Source organism: Harpia harpyja, chromosome 14 (genome assembly GCF_026419915.1).
Source record: "Harpia harpyja isolate bHarHar1 chromosome 14, bHarHar1 primary haplotype, whole genome shotgun sequence".
Lineage (NCBI taxonomy): Eukaryota > Metazoa > Chordata > Aves > Accipitriformes > Accipitridae > Harpia > Harpia harpyja.
This window is the reverse complement of record NC_068953.1, coordinates 17,881,213-17,903,631: the sequence shown is the minus strand read 5'-3', so window position 1 is coordinate 17,903,631 and position 22,419 is coordinate 17,881,213. Positions and strand designations below refer to the sequence as shown.

The following is a 22,419-nucleotide window of genomic DNA, read 5'->3' as shown; positions in this document are numbered from 1 at the left end:
TGGTATTTTTGTATTTCAGAGATGTTTAACTTAATTCAACAAAACTGTTGCTGTTATTTGGATGTTCCTTTAAATTCTGTTGTATAGTCTAAATTGTCTTGGCTTCTTTTGAAAGAGATATCCAGGTAGTGGATGCTGAGCTCTTGTCTACGTGGTCCTGACTTCTTTAAAGCAGTGATACAGAGTAATGGATCTGTCTCTGCAAAAGTCGCATCCAATAAAACTCCCTCATTAATTGAATATGTTTTGTAGGCCATATTTTCTGGGCAGTCATGATTTTTATATAAGCACAGGGTAAAAGCAGGTAAAAGGCACTATGAAGTTGTTCATTTTTAGTGACTGAATGTGAACTATAAAGTTGCTCTGCTTCTAATATAAAGAAATATTTGAAGGATACTATCTTGTTAAGTGGCCCCAAAAATACGAGGGATCTCTGTTCTTCATTTCTGCTAGTTGTGTAGGGTTTTATAGAATAAAAAATAATCTGTACTTCCTAAAAATACCAATGTTTAACATACTGCTCAATAAAAAACCACTGATTTTATGTATCTGTCAAGTGTGTGTAGAAAGTTTGCTGCTGTTCAAGCCTGCTACAAGAGCGAACCACCTAAGCAAGCAAGCAATCAGCGCATTCCTGGCCTCGCAAGTCACCAACCAGAGCACTTCACCTCCTCGCTGACCGCAGGCAGTCTGATGTGCGGAGTGTATCAGTGCCGTACTGGCAGGGTTTGTCAGTGTATCTTCGTTGAAAACCATGAATTCTGTCTTCTCACAACAGTAATCTTCTGGGATAAAATATAGAGTTTGCATCCGGCATTCATTGTTCTGGAGTTTATTGTAGGAAAGTAAGGGGGGCTTAACTTTGCTCCTATTTTTATCTTGTGATCATAATGTAAGAAGAGCTAGTTCAGCTGTGCTCTAGAAGAGACACACTTTACTTTGACTTCAGGCTGGGATTTGTTTGCTTTGTTGGGCCCATTTGAGGGGAAAAAAATAATTTGGTGATTAATCTGCTTTCTGTTTTGCATTTTAGAAATTAGATTTCAAAAATGTCTCTTAATGGTTCATCTTTAAAACAGAGTCTGTGAGTCAGATTAACTTGAATGTTCCTATAAGTCATGCTTATCTACATAGGGAAATTTCTCATCATGGATACTCTAGGATATTTGTTGTAGGATTATATTGCAGTATGATTATACTGGTATAAAGCATGGTACAAGGACAGAAATAAGAGTATGTACCTCTTTGTAGGATAGCCTGAAAGTGAAGTATAGAGACAGTTATGGTACTATAACCACCATATAATAAGTACATCAAAATTTACTGTGTAAGACTGTTCTGGTTTTGACCAGCATTGCCAAATTGTATTTGCCCAGAGTGTGTGTTTTGTGAAACTTGCTCACAAGTGTTGCCTGGTGATCTTATGCTTGGACTGTTAAAATGTCAAAATAACAGACTGAACAGAACTCCCCTTTCCATCAAAGGTCTCATTCTGTTTCCTCTATTTAGTTCTTCTAAGCATTATCACTTCCTAAGTTAGCTTAGCAATTGCATCCTGTTTAACATACTTAAATTGATAAATTAAGTAGGAGTGTGTCATCGCTTAAACTTTCAGAGTGATTGTGTCGTAAGGAAGAGCTGTGAATATTTATATTATTTTTATTTGCCTCAATTAAACCTTACGTACGGTCAAACCAAGATTGTTACCCTGCCTGGAAATGCAGGCTCTCTAATGAATGAGTTGAGGGTTTCATCCTATAATTCTCTCTTTCTGTTGAGTCTGGGGCTTATTTGACAGTGCTTCTTGGAGAATCAACCTTGTATCTTCTCAACTGACCAGCAACTTACTGGGCATTCAGAGAATGTCTCTTGTACAGCATGTTTTGAAAGTGGACGTTTTATGAAGTGATGAATAGAAATAGTTTTCCTGATTATTGGTGAAATTTAATTTATTTTTTTTAACGGGAAGTGGTTTAGACTCTAAAGAAGTAGATTCTGTTCCTCAAGTTTTTCATCCTAGCAACAGTGTATTCACTGGAACATTGCATTAAATTTAGCTAAGCAAAATAGATATTTGCTGTTAAGTATTTACTCTTGCAGCAGCTTATTGTTGCAGTTAGAAGTGGGAAATTTTAAGTGAGTTTTTAAGTTGTCATATTACTGGAATAAGTGTTTTCATAGGATCTGAAGTTAAGCTATTAAAAAAGAATCTTCCTGGGAAACTGAACTTCTCTCTGTAATCCCAAATTTAACTACTGTTTAGAGTTTTGTATTTCTATTTTGTATTGCTTAATGACGTTAAACCTAGGTTTCTAGTAGATGTGCCCTTAAACAAAAGAAAAAGTAAGCTTAAAACCTTTGGGCTGTTTTCTTTTCCTCAGTTAGACTGGGGGGGGGGGGCGGCGGGGAGGAGACCTGTGTTTCCAGTGGCCGTGTTTTTAATGCATGTTTGTTTGGCTGTGCTTGATAACTTTCTACTGATATCTAAATAAGAAGCTTCTGAATGGATTATTAGTTATATAGTTATGTGAAAATCAGTAGATGAAACATTTAGACAAACTCTGTAGGAAATTACAACACAGTCCTTGAAAATGTGAAACTAAAAATAGCGTGGAGTGATGTGCTGTGATTCATGAGATCTCTGATCATAAATGCTGAGTCATTAAGCCACGCCTGTAGGTAGTGAAACTTAGTATGCATGAATTTGGACAGAACCTCAAAGATGGGGAAACTGGGTATCATCTGTTTGTGTTTGTCATTGTTTGATCTGGAATAAAACAGTTTACTTAAATCAGAGTTCCGATAATGTGTGTGTGTCATGGGGATGACTGTACAAGTCAGATCGTTCTAGATAATGTATATAGGTGCAAAAATGTAGAAGATTTAATCTGACATCAGTGCTCTCTATTGCTCTTCCTCTTGCAACTGGGTGAGCTCAGACAGCTTAATAATTGAGCTGTTCTTTCTCTGTTGTACAGGACAAATTTGGAAGCACTTCAGAAGAAGCTGGAAGAACTAGAATTGGATGAACAGCAACGAAAGCGCCTTGAAGCTTTCCTTACCCAGAAACAAAAAGTTGGAGAGCTGAAGGATGATGACTTTGAGAAGATCAGTGAGCTGGGAGCAGGAAATGGTGGTGTGGTCTTCAAAGTATCTCACAAGCCTTCTGGTCTCATAATGGCAAGAAAGGTGAGTGCCTCAAAAATAGGAACTTAGGGATGATTTTTATTAAGGAGGTTGTCTCTGATAAAATACAGTGATTTTATTTAGAGAAATAAGTGGTGCTGACACACACAAAAAATGACTATTTAATGCCAACTTTCAGAGAAGTTGATGTGCTTCAAAAAGTAGGAAAGGTTGCACTTGCTTATCCTAAACTTCCCAGTTTTCCAGAAATAGTGTCCCATGTGTTAGTAATGAAAGGATAGGCATTCATTCCCCCTTTTTTCTCCCCTGCCCTCTCCCCTACTTTTTGACAAATATGATCTTTTCAGTTGGGTATATATCTTTAAAAGAAAATGTGGTAGACTTACTTATGAGTAGAAGGCCTAAAAAGTTACTGAAACATATCAGTTAGGGAAAAAAAGTGACCATATCCTGTATTCTGGGCCATAAGTTTAGAGGAATGGAAAAGATACCACCTGTCCTAAGATCTTCCTTCACAGCTGCAGACCAGAAAAGGGCCTCTGGATGATGCTGGAAAAAACTGAAAATACTCAAAAAACTGAGAATGAGGGAATGCACTGGAGTACAGTAACATCTCCTGTTTTATAGTTTCATCGTGGGGTGCAGGTGGCTTCTGTCCAAAAAGGTACCTGTCCTTCTGGTGAGAGTATTTTTCAGTGATTCAGCTTTATGCTTTACAACCAATAGCAGTTCTGACCTAGTTTGTAAGAGAACCGAGTGGTTTTTTTAACTGAAATAGCTTGATGTTTTAATTCTCATTTTGTTTATGTGAGGAGCTTTCACTATGTCCCAATATCCCTGGGAACCAAATACAGTAAGGGAAATGCATCTTGTTGTTACTGCCTGATTATTTCTGTTTGGGTACCTCATGCCTCTTTCTTCCAGGAACAAAGTTCCTTGCACAGGTGGCACTTGTTACAAGGCAGTGTGTCAGGGCATATGCTGTTGTACTGCAGTGGGTGAGATAGCAGGCTGGCTGCTGTGGTTCATGGGAAACATAACCTAGCCTTTGAGAAGGATAAAACACAGGTCACACTCAAATCCCAGATCCTGTTGTTATACTACGCTGAAAACTTCCATTTTTTAAATTGAGAAGTTGAAAGGCTTCAGGTATTTCTTTTTTTAAGAAGTGTACACTGTCATCTTCAGCAAAACTAAAGGAAAATGTGCATGTACTGATTTTAAGAATAAACAATGCTCAGTACACTGACAGTTTGGAGAGAAGCAAAGAAAAATGCTCACTTCTGAGGTGTGGGAATTATGAAATATACATACAAATCACTGAGGTTTTCCTGAACTAAATCAATTTAATGGATTTTCTTTTTCCACCTACTGTGGGTTTAACAGGAAATTTTGTCCCAATTCATTAATATTTGATGCAACCAAGATGTTTGCTGAACTGCAATTTTTTCCTCTCATATATTCACTAAAATCTCATTTCCATAATGTCTCAATCTTCCCTTTCACAAAAGAAATACACTTCTTGTATTGTATGAGATAAACAGTCTAGTGGAAAAAATATTTTATGTAATCTCGCCTTTAGATTTAGATTCAGTTTGGGGAGTTTTGAATGAGCTGAACCTCAAGTTACTTCCACTAATGCTTCACAAACACCTGTGCAGATATTTTTCAGCAGCTGCTTCTGAGTCAGTATGTCTTTGACACATTTCCTTTAGACATTTGCTCATGGCTTTTCTTTGACATAAAGAGCTTCAGTTTCTAAACTATCCATAAAAAACAGATAAGTGAAGAAAATGTGTTGGAATAAAAAGTTTCTGATAGAGAAGTATTTTGTGAAAAGAAGAGAAGGAAATCCCACTTTTTCATGGGTGTTGATGTTTCAGCTTTCTCATGCTGTATTGTAGTGTTTTCCCTTTGCCACTAAGAAAATAAGGATGGATTATTTTACAGTTAAGTCATAGAATAATTCTGGTTGGAAGGGGCCTCAGGAGGTCATGTAGTCCAAACTCCTGCTCAAAGCAGTCTCAGGTATGAGATCAGAGCAGGCTGCTCGGGGCCTTATCCAGCTCGGTATTGAAAACCTCTCTGAACAACCTGTTCTTTCTGAATGGCACTTTGCAACTAAGAAAATAATAGAGAGTGGATTATTTTACAGTTAATTCATCTAGAGATCAAGCCAGCTATTCGAAACCAGATCATTCGTGAGCTGCAAGTTCTACACGAGTGCAACTCTCCATACATAGTGGGCTTTTATGGAGCTTTTTACAGTGATGGAGAAATCAGCATTTGCATGGAACATATGGTAAGTACATATAAATCTGTCTTAGCTTGAAGTTGTTAACAGACCATTAATGCAAAACCTGAGTCAACAGGACTTAGGTTAACAAAGTAGACCTTTCTGCATGAATAAAGAATCAGATACTGTGTTTTAGATTTACTCTGCAAATCTGAAGTTGGGATGGGTATGATCTGTTTTATCCCCTTCTCCAGTATCTGCTCTTCTATACAAGTCGAAACTGTACACATGTAGCCGCCTCTCAATTGTTTCTCCTTTATCTGTGGTCCTCTTTGTTTTTTTTAATTTAAAAAATATTTATCCAATTCTGTTACTTAGATACTTGTTCTGATTTGGGTTTAGTTTTGTTTTTATCCAGAATGGACCACATCACTCTGACACTACAGCTGTGTAGTCCTTAGTAGCTATGATAATGAAAATCTAGTTTATTCTTATTAGATGAATCTGTATTTTGTCTCCTTTTTTCACATTTTACAGAAAATGCAAACATAAAGAATAGTGCATAGGAAGTGAACAAGCCCAGAAGGATCTTACACAACTTTTTTAATGCCAAAAATGTTTTTAACTGTGTTTCATTTTAATAGAAAAGTACACATTCTTCTCGACATCTGTTTGCCTTTCTCTAACCGTATGGAGCCAAACACTAAACGTAAATTTTCTGTAATTAAAGGTCACTCAAATTTTTTGCCTTACTTGCTTAGTAGAGGATGTTTTTAACAACATGGAATACAATAAATCTGAAGACGTTTTTATTTTTTTTTCCCCTGAAAAAACTGTTTCTTTGGAGAGAAACATTATTTTTTCTGGGAAGTACATGTGATTGTTTTAATGCTTCTCTGGTCTTCTATTACAGAAATTTTTAGAAGAAACCGGTGGTTGCCTAGGAACAAGTGATCATGATCCCATTTTTAAGCATGTGCTAGCCAAATAGAAGGTGTGCATACCCCAAAAAACAAATGACTGTTGGTAATTATAAAGAAGTTAGTCTCTCAAAATTGAAAAGAATAATGAAAAGTAGGAAAATAGATGTTAAAAATGACTGGTAAATGTCACAAACATGCACATCTGCAATTGCTAAAAGAGCGTGTATGGTAACTCATGCCAAAAGAGAGATGGTGGTCGTATATAATTACATGTAGAAATAAAAGGCCTAAAGAATCTCTATTTATTTGTCAATGAGAAAATTAACAGGAATGATCAGAGTTTCCAAGTTCTTAAGCAGCGAACAATATATCTGACAGTAGACATCTCTCCAGTTTAAGAGAAGGCAGTATGAAATCTGGTGTTTGTAAGTGCTGAATCTGGTCTAAGTCAGACTGGATACAAGATTTTGCACATAGAACAATTGATCAATAATATATGAAATAGAGAAGGTAGATTATTTAAATTGTAGTCTTAATTAAGCCATTAAGCTGTTGTCTTAATGTGGATCATTAGGTGGAAGTTTTTGGTCTCCTTTTGGATAAAAGATTAGAAGATAATATCCATTGTCTTTTTTGTACATATCTTTCTTTCAATTACTGCCAGTCAAAATTCTTATTTTTAGCAGTGAGTTATGAAACATAAGTATGAATTCGAATAAAAAGTTGGAGGTGGAAAAGGCATGGAACTTGAAGATTTGAGTGTTTGATATTTTTAGGTACATAAATTCAAAATCAATGCATAACTTTGCTTAGCAGCAGGTATTTAACAGGCAAAAGGATTGGAGTCTGCTCCTGAAAGACACTGAAGGTTGCAGTGAACGCTAGGCAGTTGAATTGTATTCAGCCTATTCCAGGATTGGAGCTAGTCCTCGGGGGGGGGGGGGGGGGGGGGGGGGGGGGGAATATGTTGGGTTTTGGTTTTTTTTTTCTGTGTGAAATCTTTGTTAATATACCAGTGTCTCAGCAGAGACAGCTCTCCAGAAATGCAGACTGGTTATACAAGAGATTTATATAGACATTTTTTTCTGTTGATGTATTTTTAATCAAGCGTGGTGTATGTGGGTGTGTTTTACAAAAATACATGATCGAATAAGTATTTGTATACTTTCCTTCTTGTAAGAGTTTTAGATTTTAGTCCTCAAATAATAAAACTTTGCATTCCAGCTTTTCTCTTTACATGCATGAAAACTTTGAAAGGATAGTTTAAGGCAGAAGGCAATTACTTTCTCAAGTTGGATTTTTGTCTTGAGTACTGGGAGATATCAAATGCTGTTCTGGACAACAGGATATTTGTTTTCTAATTTGAGAAATAACTTTCTAATTCCTTCTTTGTTTGTGTAGTCTCTATTCTAGAGAATCTGGAACTTATGCATAAGCGCATTGTTGAATCAGTTGCTAAAAATAAATATTTTTTTACAGTATTCCTTCTCAAAAGCTCTTGGCAACAGTAGAATACATTTGACTTTGCTGGGGGTGTGTGTGTGCATGCATTCAATTTATTTAACCCAATAAGATTAGCAAGGCTGTTACTTACCATGAAAGTTTAAAAAGATTTCTTCCTATTTTGGTTCTTTGAAAGCTGTGCCAAATCAACCCTCCATCCTTGGAAGTTGATGGAGTCACCCTGGATATGCAGATGTAACAGAGGCCAACTTTCTCTGCGTAGGATCTCATCTGGGAGATGAGGGGAACAGGGATCTGGGTTTAGTTATGATCATGGGGTGCCACTAGCAGCACACATGTATATTCAGGAGGAGAACTCTGTCTTTTCCAGTGTGATAAATTTTCATCCCCATAATCAGGATCATAAAATCTTCTGTGCTGCTTCAATCTTCCTCTTCCTGTCTTTGGAGGGGGAGAGTGTATCATGGGATGGCTGTGACAAGAAAAAAAAATGCATGTTACTGCATTGGACTGAAAGTTAGAGAAATCTGTAAAACTCCTAATGCTTGGTTGATAGCTATTTGTGGATAGTACTTCCTTAACAAGATCAAAACCATGGAAATGCTAGTATGGAAGATCATTGTGTGAAGTGTTTATTTGAGTGGATGTTGTTACTGGCCAAATGTTTCTTTAAAATAAACATAAAACTGACTAATTTCTACTGAGGAGTGATTTTTTTTTTTTTTTTCAGGTATGCACCATAACAATGTTAACTCAAACATGAAAGGCAATGTTTTTTTCTCCTCACCAAATTTAGGCTTCAGACTACAGTGCTGTTTAAAATGTTTTAGAGTAATTTGTTTAAAGCTTGACTAATCAAACATTTATTATTAGGATGGTGGCTCCTTGGATCAAGTACTGAAAAAGGCTGGAAGAATTCCAGAGCAGATACTGGGCAAAGTTAGCATTGCGGTAAGTGTTCATAGCTCTCAAAGGCTGGAAGTGGGTACATTTGTGTCTCGGTGCAGTAATACCAGATCCAGGAAGCTGCCATTTCAGGACTGAAGGACGTGGGAGAGAGAAATAGTACCAGATTTTTAATGTGTTGCTTTCTTTTAAAAAGCAGTCTTTGTACATGTCATTATTTGGTAGCTCAGGACATTGGAATGAGTAACTCATTCTATTGTGTTTGCTGTGGTTTTTCTGCTTTTGTATCAGCTGATGCTTCTGGATAAGAACAGAATTAACACTTCATTAAAAAATTTTGAACTTTACCTTTTCATATCTATTGTGCAACAAGCTCTGTATGCAAAACTTCCAGTAAGGGGTTGGTTGACTTTTTCTAGTCTGAGCTGGAGGTACAAATTAAAACAAAATATTGATTTACAGCAATTACATTTGGGGATTTCTGTTCTGTTGCATTCAGTTGGAATTCTTGTACAGACAAAGCATGCAATTATCTCTTCTGTTTCATAAATTAAAATTTTTTCTTTTATTTGTCTTTAGGTAATAAAAGGACTCACATATCTGAGGGAAAAGCATAAAATAATGCACAGAGGTGAGAAAATTTTACATTGTAACTCTTCTTGAATATAATTTTTATTCAAGTTAAAATATGTGCTTTGTGCTTTTTCTATGATTGACTCTTTATGGTCCAATATGGCTGGTTCAGAGGGTTTTTCTTGGGTAGTGTAAGGCAACTTTTTTTTTTTTTACATCCAAATCTCTTACTATGACTCACGTATCTTCAATTTCTGCTATCTTACTGCAGTTTATCTGGGTTTATAATCCATGCTTAAATGCGGTATACTTGTATTATATGTGCACACAGAATGTGTTTGAAACTGTTTGCTGCCAGAGTGACTTGGCTGGTTGGGAGTATGTGCTAGAGCTGGGAATCTAACTTGAGACCAGAAGTACTCCATTTGCGGTGAAGATAGGAATATGTTGAAGGACCTGAGTGATTCAATCTCTATTTCCTTTCAATACCAAATAAGTCTTCCTGCATTTTCTGGGAAGAGAAGAACACTTTTTCAGTACAAAAAAGTACATCATGAACTTCTAGGTAAGCACAGACAGGTACAGAAGCAGAGGCTGCAGTCTCAGACAATGCTACACACTGAAGAAGCTTTCAAACATTTCTACCTGCAGCAGTGGCACTTGGGCCAAGTTAAGTATTGCCTAGTGTTGCTGCAGTGAAGATACACGCTGTCTAGTATAGTTGTGGGCAGTACCTTTCTTAGAAATGTCAGCACTTGAAATGAGACAAGTATGGAGGTAAGCTCTTCATGTAGTTTCCATTCCTGTACTCAGAGAGCATGAGGAAGCAGAAGACAGTTAAGATACCTATGAGTGGGGTTTTGTAATGGCATAATTAACTCTATGAAGAAAACTATATTGAAAAGCATTGTCCCACTGTATCTATTTCTTCATTGCAACTGCTAGTGTTTTGATAGTAACAGATCTATTAAGTGTAACAACAAAATCTTTGGAGAGATTCACAATTAAAACCTGTGACCTAAAATTACTTTGACGGTTCAACACTCATTATTGCCATTAAAACTTTTAAAAGAAAGCCACTATTTCTACCAGCCTTACATTCACATGCTATTTATAGACATTTATCATGCAGAATTGCATCTTTTTTTATCCTTGAATTATTTTAAAACCATGGTGAAGCTATGTAAAATGAGATTGTTGTTTCTACGTTCCTGGGGTCTTTAGTTACTTTACTGTAAAATAAATGCACTGCCTTGTTTTTGGCTTATAGTTGCCCTTTTTAAAATCCAGCTCTTTCATTAATCTGTTGCATGTTCCATTAAACAAAAATTACACTTGATATGGTAAAATAATAAATTCCGTTATTCCTGACATGAGTGTAAATTGAAGACTGGAGATGGAGCATTTCGTGTTTTTGTTTGAATGGCACTATTCATTGCAGTGATCATGCAGTATGTATAAACCATGCCAACTGTTCAGTGAGTTTTGTAGTGTGTGAGATCAGTCTTCAGATTATAAAAATATCTTCATCAGACATTAATATGTGTCTGAATTTACATTTGTTGGCCAGACTGAAAAGAGTAATCAGCAATCCTAGTTTATACAATCTGTTGTAGGATCACCTTACACATGAAGTAGACTGTGTTTATTAGATGTTTCTGTTTTGGTTTTTTTTTGTGGTTTTGTTTTTTGTTTGGTGGTGGTTTTTTGTGTTTTGGTGGGTTTTTTGTTTTGTGTGGTTTTTTTTTTAAACAATCAAATACAGCTCTCTTCTGGAGAAAGGAGGCTGGAGGTAGACTCAGTAAAGATTTCTGATGGTAGTTGCAAAGTTTTTTGTCTCTCTTCAGGGCATAAGGGAGACTCCTGGGAAAGAGATCATCTTATTTTAGGGCATACTGGAAGAGTGACTCTTGTATCTTGTAATTCTCAATTCAGCCACAGTGGTGGTTTGTTACCATGTTGGTTGCTTGGGGTTTGTTTTTTTTTTTAGGTTGTTCTTGCTCGGCTGGCTGCTGAGACAGCAATTTTGTTGTTGTTGTTTTACAATCTGTAAATCTGATAAATCCAAAGTAAAGCCCTTCAGATCTTGTTTAAGTGCAGCTTAACCTCACAGCATTGGCTACATCAGAGATTACACTTTAAGTGCATGGACCAACAACAGTTCCTCTTCTACATTGCTTCCAATGTTACTGGATTGAATATGCCCTGCAGTGTAAAATTCCATGTACAAATTTGTGATTTTTATTTTTTCAGCTCAGTTTTCATACTGTGTCTTCTGACAACATCAGGAATACATGAACTGGTATACTTTTTTGCAGAAACTCTCATTGAAATGTGTGATAAAGTAGGAGCTAATATGACATTTTGGAAGTTGATCATGGCTAGTGCTAGCAGCTAAAAGGAAAACCAGTCAGAACAATGTTTCCATCCTTTGATGTGTGGAGCCAAACTTGCTCATCCCTTGACATGTGGAGCCAAATTTGCTGGCTCTTGTCTTTGATACTGTCTACCAGTCTGTCTGTGTTACAGGTTGCCCTTTGTGCGTTATTTGTAGACCCCCGTATGTAATTGGACCTCGTGTGTAAGCTGGCACAGTAGACTGAGCTGTTAGAGCTTATCTTCCTTGTGGAGGGCCCTCGTTAGCTTCCTCCGTGTCAGACTTATGAGCAAGATGCTGTCCTGCAGTGTGAAGTTCTCTTCTGGAGGTTGACCGATGCTCAATTGTACACTGGCTGTACTGTTGTGTGGTACTCCGTGATTAAGGAGGGACTGGCATGTGGAAAAAATGTAATATGTGAAAAGTACGAAGACTGAAATGGTGTCAGTAGGGTTTAGTGTTGTCAGAACGTGCTTAGATAATGCATGTCTGAATGTTAAGTGTGGCTTCAAAATCCAAGAATACCATTGTAAATGTACTGACTTCTCTGCTATTTGATATATTAGATGCTTTGCCTTTTTGTAATTAAAAAAAAAACCCTGCTTACATCATAATTTTACTTTCTTAGGCTTTTTTAATTTCTTAGGTGCCAAGAACTTCTTGGATTCATATGGCCCTGGGTTAAGGGTGTAGTATAAGAATGGCAATATGTTATACTAGGAAACCCTTTGTAGTGCAGGTTAAGCTTTTTCTGCCAAAGTTATGCTTCTCCAGACTGCCTCTTTGTTGAATCCTGCCTGAAATAAATAGTACTAGTAAAAGCACATTTCTCCTGGTATAACTGGGTCAGCATTATTTTGGTGATACAGCTGTAATAATTGGAGATTTTTGTGGTTTACTTTCTCTAGCCCCTATAGTTTGCCCTCAGTGATTGTCTAGCACTGCACTGACATAGTGTGACCAACGTCTAACATGTGCTGTTTGTTCTCACTCATTCTGTACCTGGGGAAAAACGTGTGCAATTGGTGGGCTTGGTTTAATAAGGTTTTTTGGTTTTGTGTTGTGGTGAGAGTGGGAGACTTAAAAATGAATAGATGTCCTCACTAAACATGAGACGATAGCAACATAAGGCCAAAAAATTTGTTCTTAAATCTAAAGAGAGCAAAGCTGGTGATAACTCATTTTCAGGGACGAATTTATTCCATTACTATGTTTTATTACTTCTGTGTGACACGGCAACATCAGCAAGTTTGTAATACTGACGTGGCCATTGAGATTACCAGGAAAAGTAGATGGATGTTTCTATAAAACATTGTCTAACAGTAAGATGCAAAATGTAAGCTTATATATTTTTATTTAAAAAAGGAGCTGTTTCATGTCAAAACAGCTGTATTGCCAACCCAACAAATAAACACACCATTCTCAGTATTTTTTGGTTGGGAATATTTTTTTTGGTGCAATGTAATGCTACAAAATAAGACTTGCAGGGCAGGGGGGAGGAATCTGTGTATGGGATCCCTCCTTTGAAACTCGTAGGCATCCAGCTTGTTCTTTGGTTTCTTGACTAGTCTTGCCCATTAATGTAGATTTTATATAAATCAAGTGTTCATGTTACTGGTTTTGTTGCACTATATATAAAACTGGGGAAGAAAAATCAGTTTAAATCAAGTTGCCAGGAGCTTCAGGTAACACTTTATTTGTCTAGCTTTTAGTGTTCTAACGAAGTGTTCAATAGACTAAGTGCATACAGAGCAGTTTAAGACCACCTATTTTTCTTGGGCTATGCAACCTCATCAAAGTACTATTACTAAGGTAAGAGATTGAGTATTCTCTTTGGCTAGAGAGTGGTGGAGGTCTATATGTTGGTGTAGTTGATGGCAGTTGAAGATGGTTAGTGCAGCTGAGACTTTGGCATTATTGTGGGACAGTAAAACAAAGGACTCGCAACATCGCCATAGGGCAAAAATTCGCAGAAGTGCCTTCCAGGGTAAGGATTCTATAAGATGTTAACAATTTTTCTGTAATGATGGGCAGAAGCTAGCACACAGCATTCTGAATGCAAGAGACTGCTGTTAGATAAATAATAATGCTGATCTGAAAGAAAAGAACAAAAAATAAATAAGCAAAACTTGTCAGTGACGCATTTGCTTGGATTGATCAAGAAGTAATGACAGTCATAAATGACTGCAAAGCACCAAATGGAATATGGTAGCTGCTCAACATGAGGTTCAGCTTAAACTGCTTCCATGCACAGATGTATCCTGAACTAACTGTGACCTCTGAGGAAAAGTATTCACTTGTCATTACAGGCAGCTCAAGGAAGAAGTCATTAGGGCTTATTAAGGAAGGAATGGAAAACACAGTCTTTTTAGAGACCATTAGCTCATCTGGACTGCCATGCTTTGTTTTGGTCCTCTCTGAAAAGACATGATAGAAATTGCAAAACTTCTGAAAGACAAACTGGTGGGATACAAAGCAGGCATAGAAAAGGAAAGGGGCAAGGAGCATGACTATGGTAGATATTTTCATAACATCTCCTGTTAAATAAAGGTATTTGTAACAGGGAATGTTATAGAAAATGCTACTTCTATGGTCCTATTTACCTTTGTGGTTAGTACCAGAAGGCACTAAATGACAAGGAAAGGAATGTCCTGTAACTAATTACAAAGTATATTGCTGCAGGTTATTAAGACATGCAAACTTTTTTTTTTGCTGTTTTGTCTCTGGATGAATAAAAATCCTATAAGTTAATCAGAACATAATTTTAGTTGGTTTTGACCACAGTCTAGAGTGTTATTCTCTCTTGAAAATCTCCTCTTGCATAGAAGGTGCTTTGTAAGATTTCTGAGCTCCAGTTGCAGCCAGTAGCTCCAGGGTAGAAGGTACCACAGAGCAGGGGTGCTGTCAATAGTCTGTTCTAGTGTGTTAGTTCCTAGAGTATTCTCATGAGATCCTGCCTTGGGAAATTGAAATTGATTGGAAGATACCAATAATGTGCTGCAAGACAAATATGTTCTCAAGTGTCTGGCTACTCAGTAACTTCTGTACAAAAGAAATTGGCTGATAGTGTTATGATAATGTCCAGGACCACCTTTCTTTCAGAATGAATGAGGTTTGTGCCTGTGGAGGAGAGCAGGGCTCAGGCAGAGGAGGCACACCTCTTACAGAGATTACAAGACATCCTGTAAATCCTGGAACCTTCGTTGTATGAACTAGTTCCCTTTTCAGTGTCATGTATCCATCCCTCTGGACTTCTCTAGAATTGCAGAGCTCTGTTTCTGGGTTGTCTGGGATGATACATGAAATGTCCTTTCATTTTCTTTAAAACTTAAATATTTCACTTATGTAGCACATTTGGTCTTCCTTTCTAGATTTGTCCATTTCTTGCAAGTTACAGTATACATTTTGAAGGATGCCTTGGCATTCCTGTTCTATTTGGCAATACAAATCTCTGGTTTCTAGAGAAACTGCTGAAGTGCTCTGACACTCTGGAGTTAAAATAGCATACATTTAGAGGGGTGCTACATTTAGAGGGGTGGAAAGACAGCAGCCTTCCAAACATCACACTCTGATCACACAGGATGCCTTGCAAGGAAAATGAAAATGCTCAGGGAAAGGCAACCTTTATATAAAATTCCAGTGAGGAGTTATGGTTTGCTGTGCTATTGTAAGAAAGGTACAGTGTGGAATTATCAGCTAGAGAAACACTGAAGGTAAAAACCTAAGTCTTCAGAAGACCAGGTGGATTCTAGAGCATGTAAGATGCTTATAAGGAGAATGTCATTTGGTTCACTGACAGTGGAATGCTAATGTTATTTTTTGCTATTTAATTATGAGCATGAAGTATTCATGAGCTGTAGAGATAAGTGAGGATTTATGTCTTTGTTCCGAATTGAACTAGTAGATGTGCATAGATAAGCAGTACAAATCTAGAGGCCATATCTATAATTTGTTCAGGCTCTGCAGTGCTTCCAGCATATTCTGCAAACATTGGTTTTTTCCACCTTGCTTTTACACGGAACTTGTAGATGCAGATTTCTGCGTAGCTGGGTATCTCTAATCTCTGCTGCCTGCTTTGCTGCACCATCTACTTGTTTGGTTTTTTTTTTTTTCCTGCTGGCATTTTAAATTGATAGGTCAAGCTCCTAGACTGGATTCTTCCTTTTCATTGTGAAGCGTACTTGTGGTGAGGTCTCTACAAAGAGTCAAAACTTGCACAAAGGAGGTAGACCTTGCAGAAGGTTTAGCTGTCTGCCCAGGAGGCCTCTAAAATCTCTCCTTACTGAAGCCCTGCTCCAAGTTAACCAGAGTGTAACATTGTGTTTCTTGCCTGGTAAACAGCTCCACGAACTGCCCAGTACCTCTGCTGCTCTTCCAGGAGGAAAATCTATTGAGGAGGGCAATGTTTATAAGCCAGTTCCTTTCCTAGGGATGGGGAATTAAAAGTAGTACACACAAAATATGTGCCCATATTCTTCCCCCTCCATAAGGAGAAAGACTGTACCTGGCAAAAGCAGCTGGGATTTTCTTTGCAGGAGAAAGATTAAGTAGACAGGCACAACTTTCTCTGTGTTAAGACCAGCCAGTAGTTTGTGTTAGATCGCTGTGTGGATTTTCTGCGGGCTGATGCTTGCTCCAAGCAAGGCGGACAAGCTGTAGGCTCGCTGTCCTGTAGCTGAGCCTAGAAGAACTTGTGTATACACAAATCGTCACAAAATGCTGTTTCCAGTGTGCCTGGACAGTTTCAGTTACATAGAAAGGTGATGTCAGGAACCAGAAAACGTAGCCACAATTTCCAAAAGTAGATGACTTAATTCAAGCTTTGTTTTGTTCTTTAAAAGAGGGCTGGGGGAGAAACAGCTAAAACACAGTTTTGTCTTCATTTCCAATCTCCATGGATCTTGTTCAGTGAGGCATAACCTTCCGCGTGGAGCTCTTTTTCCAGGGATGTGGAGCCACATTAGTATCATCTTTCCAGTGACATCCCGGTGGCATAACAAAGATCAGTTCCTGTGTCACTGAAATGAAAGCTACCTGGAATATGTTTGTGTTTAAAAGTGAAAAGCAAATGAAAATATGCTACAAACTATAGACTTCTGGATCTGCTCTTGAATAGCAGAATCGAAAGTGAAATTCTGATAGGCTGAGCTGATCTCTTTCTTCAAACCCAATTTATAGTACCCCTTTTTCTGTAGTGTTACTTTGCAAATGTGAGCTGTTGATCACCTATCTTGATAATGCATTGGTAATGACCAGCTAAGCAGCAAGATATATTTAAAAATTTTTTACAGCTATAAAAGAAATACTAAACAATTGTTCTCTGTACCTTTGCATTCACAAATAGCTGTTATTAGTTGCTTAGCTACCAGTGACCCTTATTAAATTTCCATTTGGAAAAAGTGATGAATTCAAAATCACGAGGGGGTTCTGTCACAGGTAAACAATCTCAAAGCATTTTAAATGCAGAATTTCAATAATAGGATAATTTTTTTTTTCAGGGCTTTTAAAAAAAAAAAAAAAAAACAAAAACCAAAAAAACAACCACCACCAAACAAAAAGACCACCACCACCCCCCAGAAAAACAACCATCCAACCAAAAAAAAAAAAAAACCCAAACAAAACCCAGAACAGCAAGAACATGCTCCAAGAACTGTTTTGCTGTAGGATGGTTTATGCTTGTGTACATATGAATGCTAAGTTAGGGATGATGGTGTCGCTGCTGTAGTTCGTTGACCTTTATAAAATAAATATGTAGGGCCTCTTTATTGATTATTTCTAGGCAAAAGAACATAATTGAAGAGGAGTTATGCTGACATACACTTTCAAATTTATCTCAACTGTTAGTCATTGCAAAGAGGATGTAGATGCCCAAACTTAATATTTGAAAGCCAAGAAACGGGGTGAAATCAAAACTTAAAACTAACTGCCTTTTCACACTTAGGATTTAAAAAATTTCTTTTTGTTTTTCTGTGTTTGAGTGCCTGTGAAATGGGCCGGGGGAGGGAACCAAATCTCTTCTGAGTATTCCCAGAGAAGGGATAGAATTGTGTCATAGAAGGGAAACAAAGGGACACACATGGTAATTCTCACCTTTCATGTTACTTTCATTGTCAAATTTCCCATTTTATCTATTATAAATATAAATCATCCATTCATTTTTTTCCAGATGTTAAACCATCTAACATTTTGGTAAACTCTAGAGGTGAAATCAAGCTTTGTGATTTTGGTGTCAGTGGACAACTGATAGATTCTATGGCAAACTCGTTTGTTGGCACACGCTCCTACATGTCTGTAAGTACAGATTTTATAGCTTTGAGTTTACTATACGTTATGGTAGAGTTATTGCAATTCCAGTAATCAAACAAGAAACCAGCTATTGCCGTTACTAATGCTGTTCATAGTTCAGTGCTTCCTGCATTCCAGGAATATTCCCGTATCATATCAGGCTGTGTGTGTGGGGAAAGAACTGTTGCAAGAAAAGCCAAGCAACTTGGGATATTTTATAACACTACAAAAGAGATGCAGTTGCGTCTATGTTGCAGAATCTAGTCGCGTAATGCATTTGGGTTTTGTATACATGTGTTTCCAAAAAAGCCCAGTATTTATAGTTTGCTTTCCTTATTAAGTGTGGTTCTCTTTCCACTTCAGCATTTTGCTGCAGTCACTTATGTAGGCAAGCTGCTGCCTTGCTAGTGATCCTGTCGTGACTGCTCCTGGGAACCCAACATGGCTGCAGCAACAAGAGAAAGCATGGGAGTGGCTAGTGTGGACAAGGCCACAGCAGCTAATCTGAGACTATTTACAGGGTGTTCTTTATTCCTGTATATGAATATAAGTATAAGAATACCTTGTTCTTCAGATGAACTCTTTGCATTATGTGAAAGTCACAGTTAATGGAAATAACAGGTCTCCTATTCTAATGTACACACCTTGTTCAGCATACAACCAATTAATTCAATACAATCAGAGTGTTCAGAGATTCTGCTGTAGGATTGAAACTGTGTGGGCTTAAACTTAAAGGAAAAAAGCATAATAATGCTGCTTCTGCTTAGCACAGGACCTGCATTTCAACATCAAAGACAGTATTCTCATTTTTGTCATTTAATATTGGTAACATACTTGAAATAAAACTGTGGCTTATGTTCCTACATACATCTAGGAGCTGTTGCCAGCTAGCAAAAAAATTTACAGCTCCATCCTTTCTGGGCCCTTGACGTACTACTGGCTTTCCCTTTTTCTTCTAGTAGGAGTGAGAGCAAAGTGCTGTCTACCTTCAGTTTTCTTCAATTTATTTTTTTTACAGACTGAGGTTTAGCTTTGCTGTCTGTCATCATATGTCACAGACCAAGCCATGATGGTGATTTTATTTATTCTTTTTGAAAGTGTCTGACGTACCTTTTCTTGCAGTATCTCCCTTAACATGTTTTTTCAAATAACAGCTATAGAATTGTTACATGCCAAACAACATCCTGTTCTACCATATGATGGTGTGTATAATCAACAGTGTTTAACTTGAACATATTTTCTAGATTTTAATTATTTTTTGTATAACTAGTACTGTGTGTTTCCTGCTTTCTCTCATCTACTCACTTCATACTTTACACTTGCAAAAGATTTTCATAAAATATGTGTCTTCGTTTTGGGGTATCTTTATCCATTGTCCAGCAATTGTGTAGTTTATCTAGATGGCTTTGGAACTAGCTGAGGTGGGACACTGGAGAAAGCTCAAATATAATCTCATTTAATGTTACAAAATTAATTTAACAAAACTATCACCCATTATGGCAGAGGGAAGAGACTTTACCGTAGTACTGCATTCTTACATTCTATGAGAATAAGTTTAAAACTGCATATATAATTTTCTGAAATATGCATATAGTCAGGCAAGAATCTGTACCATTTTGGTAAAATATGAGCTTGATTTTAAAAAGAGAACAGAAGAGCAAAGTGAATGTTTTCTTTGAGAAGTCTTAGTAAAATTGGATTCGAGGATCATGTAGACCAATGTACTAAAATTTGCAGAAGCCATATTTAGCGCTCAACATGGTACTGATAAAGCAAGTGCAAAAACTAAGCAAAAGGAGTTAAAGGCTAATCTTATGTTTTAGTTCTGTAGGCAGAAACAGAAGATGGGTACACTGATTAAAACTGAGGATCCTTGGAGCAATGTGACTGGAATATCCAGATATGGTTTTAATCATGATTCAACTGACCAAAAAATCCCATACCTAAATATCTTTCCAGTGTTTGAGTCTCTTAAACACAATACAAAATATATTTTTAGCTGAGTCTGTTTTCTTACCCGCATACATTTTTTTAATACTTACATTAGCATGTGGATATAATCTATCCAGAATTTGTGTTTGTGTTTTTCCCTTTCCAGTTTGTTTTTTTCCTGAGAAAAATTTAAGCCTATTGCATTTTTGTTTGTCAGGCCATAATGTACAAGTGGTTAAGCTGGCAGAGCACATGTCTATCTTCCTATCTTGTATATATTTTTCAATCATTATACCTCCAGGAAAGATCTGTGCCCTGCATAATACTTTATCATTCAATTTGTATGTTATGTTTTATTATCATTTCAATGGATTATAGAGCTCAACAGTTTATTTAGAAATCATTTGAATATGGATCTAAAACTGCAGTATGCATATACATAAAATAGTCCTTGCATAAATGCATTGCTGCTATAGGGAGCTGTCACAATGCTATCAGCTGAGAAGTGTCACAAACAAGATTATTGCTAGAGCACCAGGTCACTTTTGGACCTGTATAGAATCAATATATCTTCCCTTTCCTTCCCAAAGCAGAAAACCAAGAACAGCTTCTTAGGGAAACCAGGTGCATCTTTTAGCTGTCCGTACTAGTTTTGCTTTCTTGCTCTTCAATAATTCCATCATTAATAGTTGCAACATGTAGATATTATGATAAAGAAATAAAACAGCAACATAATAGCATAATTTTTAAAAAGTCTCAAAAGTTATTTGCAGTGGTGGTATGCAATGTCTGTGGAACTTCTGGCACTCCAGATGAGATATTTAAAGAAAAAGATCAGTAGGTCACTCATTGGAACATGTCATACTAAGTTGGGGTTTCATCCTTCATTTTATCCAGGCTATTGTGGAATATATTTTTTTCTTTCTTGTTACAATACTGTCTCTCCTCCCCTCCTCCCCCTTTTTTTTTGTAGCCGGAAAGACTACAGGGAACTCATTATTCGGTGCAATCGGATATATGGAGTATGGGGTTGTCACTGGTAGAAATGGCTATTGGCAGATACCCGATTCCTCCTCCTGACTCTAAGGAGCTTGAATTAATGTTTGGCTGCCCAGTAGAGGGAGATTCTCCAGTCACAGAGACCTCGCCCCGGCAAAGAACACCTGGTCGACCAGTAAGCTGTAAGTTACAACAATCTGTTAAATGCTTTTCTAATACCCTTCTCTGTCAGCTTAAAGGTCTTCCTTACCTGATATTGGTCTGCATAGTGTGGCTTTAAACTTAAAAAAACCAAACCAAACCAAAAAAAACCCAGGATTGTATTGGGCACCTGGCTCAGTCTCACTATGAGGAGGTATCTGAAAATCAAGGACCAGAGATCGTTTTGTTAATAACTGAGCTGTTCATGAGCACCATTAAGATCCCAGTCTGTTGTTACGGTTCACCTCTGCAAGATGCGATGCGGATCAAGTACAGGAGGATGACTCCCAGTGAAGTTAATGGTTTGGAGCAGACCTGAAAACGATGTCCCTTTGCATGAAAGTACTACCCTGTTGCTGTTCCATTTATTTTTTTCCCTGTAAGTCTGCTGGATGCCATGTAAGAATGGAGTGTATGACTTAGCTTCATAAAACACCCCTACCAGGGAAGGAGAGTAACACTATTTTTCCACTGCTACAATTTCTTCTTAGCCTACGGACCAGACAGCAGACCCCCAATGGCAATCTTTGAACTTCTTGATTACATCGTCAATGAGGTAATTGACTATTTGCACTTGTACTAATACAATTGTAAATTTTTAAAGCATTCCAGAAGTTGAAGGAGTGTGGGATTAGTGTTAGGATAAGCTGGGTCTTCTGATCATTTATTGCTGCAGTATGAGAGACATATCCTTGTTATGTGTGTTGGCTTGATTTTAAATTATTCCCAGGAAAATTCTAGTTCTTTTCTCTGCTTCATTTAAGTAGGTTTGTACTTTTTCCAGCCTGGATCATGCAACCTGTTAGGACCGTTAATAGTAAATGGTACGATCAAGCATATACAAAACTGGTTTTTTTATTTAATCTGTTTTAGTTTTATGAAAAACCTAATTTATAATACTGTATCTTTCAAATTATTAACTAGCCTTGTAGCTTAGCTGAGATTTGGTATTTTAGAATTGATAGTCTGTTTCCAGTATTTTCACAAGTGCTACTGAAACTCATGTGACTCCACTGCTTGTGTGTCTGTGGTGGTGTCTGTCTGTGTCCTGTAGTTCCTGTCTCCCTTCCCCCCCTTCCTCCCCCAGCCTCCCCAAAAAAGCATGCTCATGTTAGCTATCATTTGTAACAGCTGGATAACATAATTGTTCCAGGTGAATGAATTATAAAAAAGTGTCTGACATACTATTCAAAAAGCACAGTTGGTGTCTAGGTCCCTGCAAAGACTGGCATTGCTTATGCTACTGTACATGTACTGATAAATTGTTTCTGCTCCTCATCTGCATGCACAATTCTCCCCTCATGTTACAAACCTATTTTGCATATTATGTAACACTTTAATATGGCAGCATTAACTCTTGGAATAGAATTAGCATT

General features: G+C 37.3%; 1 protein-coding gene across 1 annotated transcript in view; it reads left to right on the top strand.

The window, feature by feature from the left end:
* The window catches only part of MAP2K1 (mitogen-activated protein kinase kinase 1), a 41,659-nt gene that overhangs the window by 15,660 nt on the left and 3,580 nt on the right, over positions 1-22,419 (top strand). Inside the window, exons 2-8 of the mRNA XM_052807180.1 lie at positions 2,979-3,189; positions 5,303-5,449; positions 8,644-8,721; positions 9,256-9,307; positions 17,793-17,917; positions 20,817-21,024; positions 21,535-21,599. Of these exons, the coding sequence (XP_052663140.1) occupies positions 2,979-3,189; positions 5,303-5,449; positions 8,644-8,721; positions 9,256-9,307; positions 17,793-17,917; positions 20,817-21,024; positions 21,535-21,599 (886 nt within the window). The remainder of the gene's footprint in view (positions 1-2,978; positions 3,190-5,302; positions 5,450-8,643; positions 8,722-9,255; positions 9,308-17,792; positions 17,918-20,816; positions 21,025-21,534; positions 21,600-22,419) is intronic.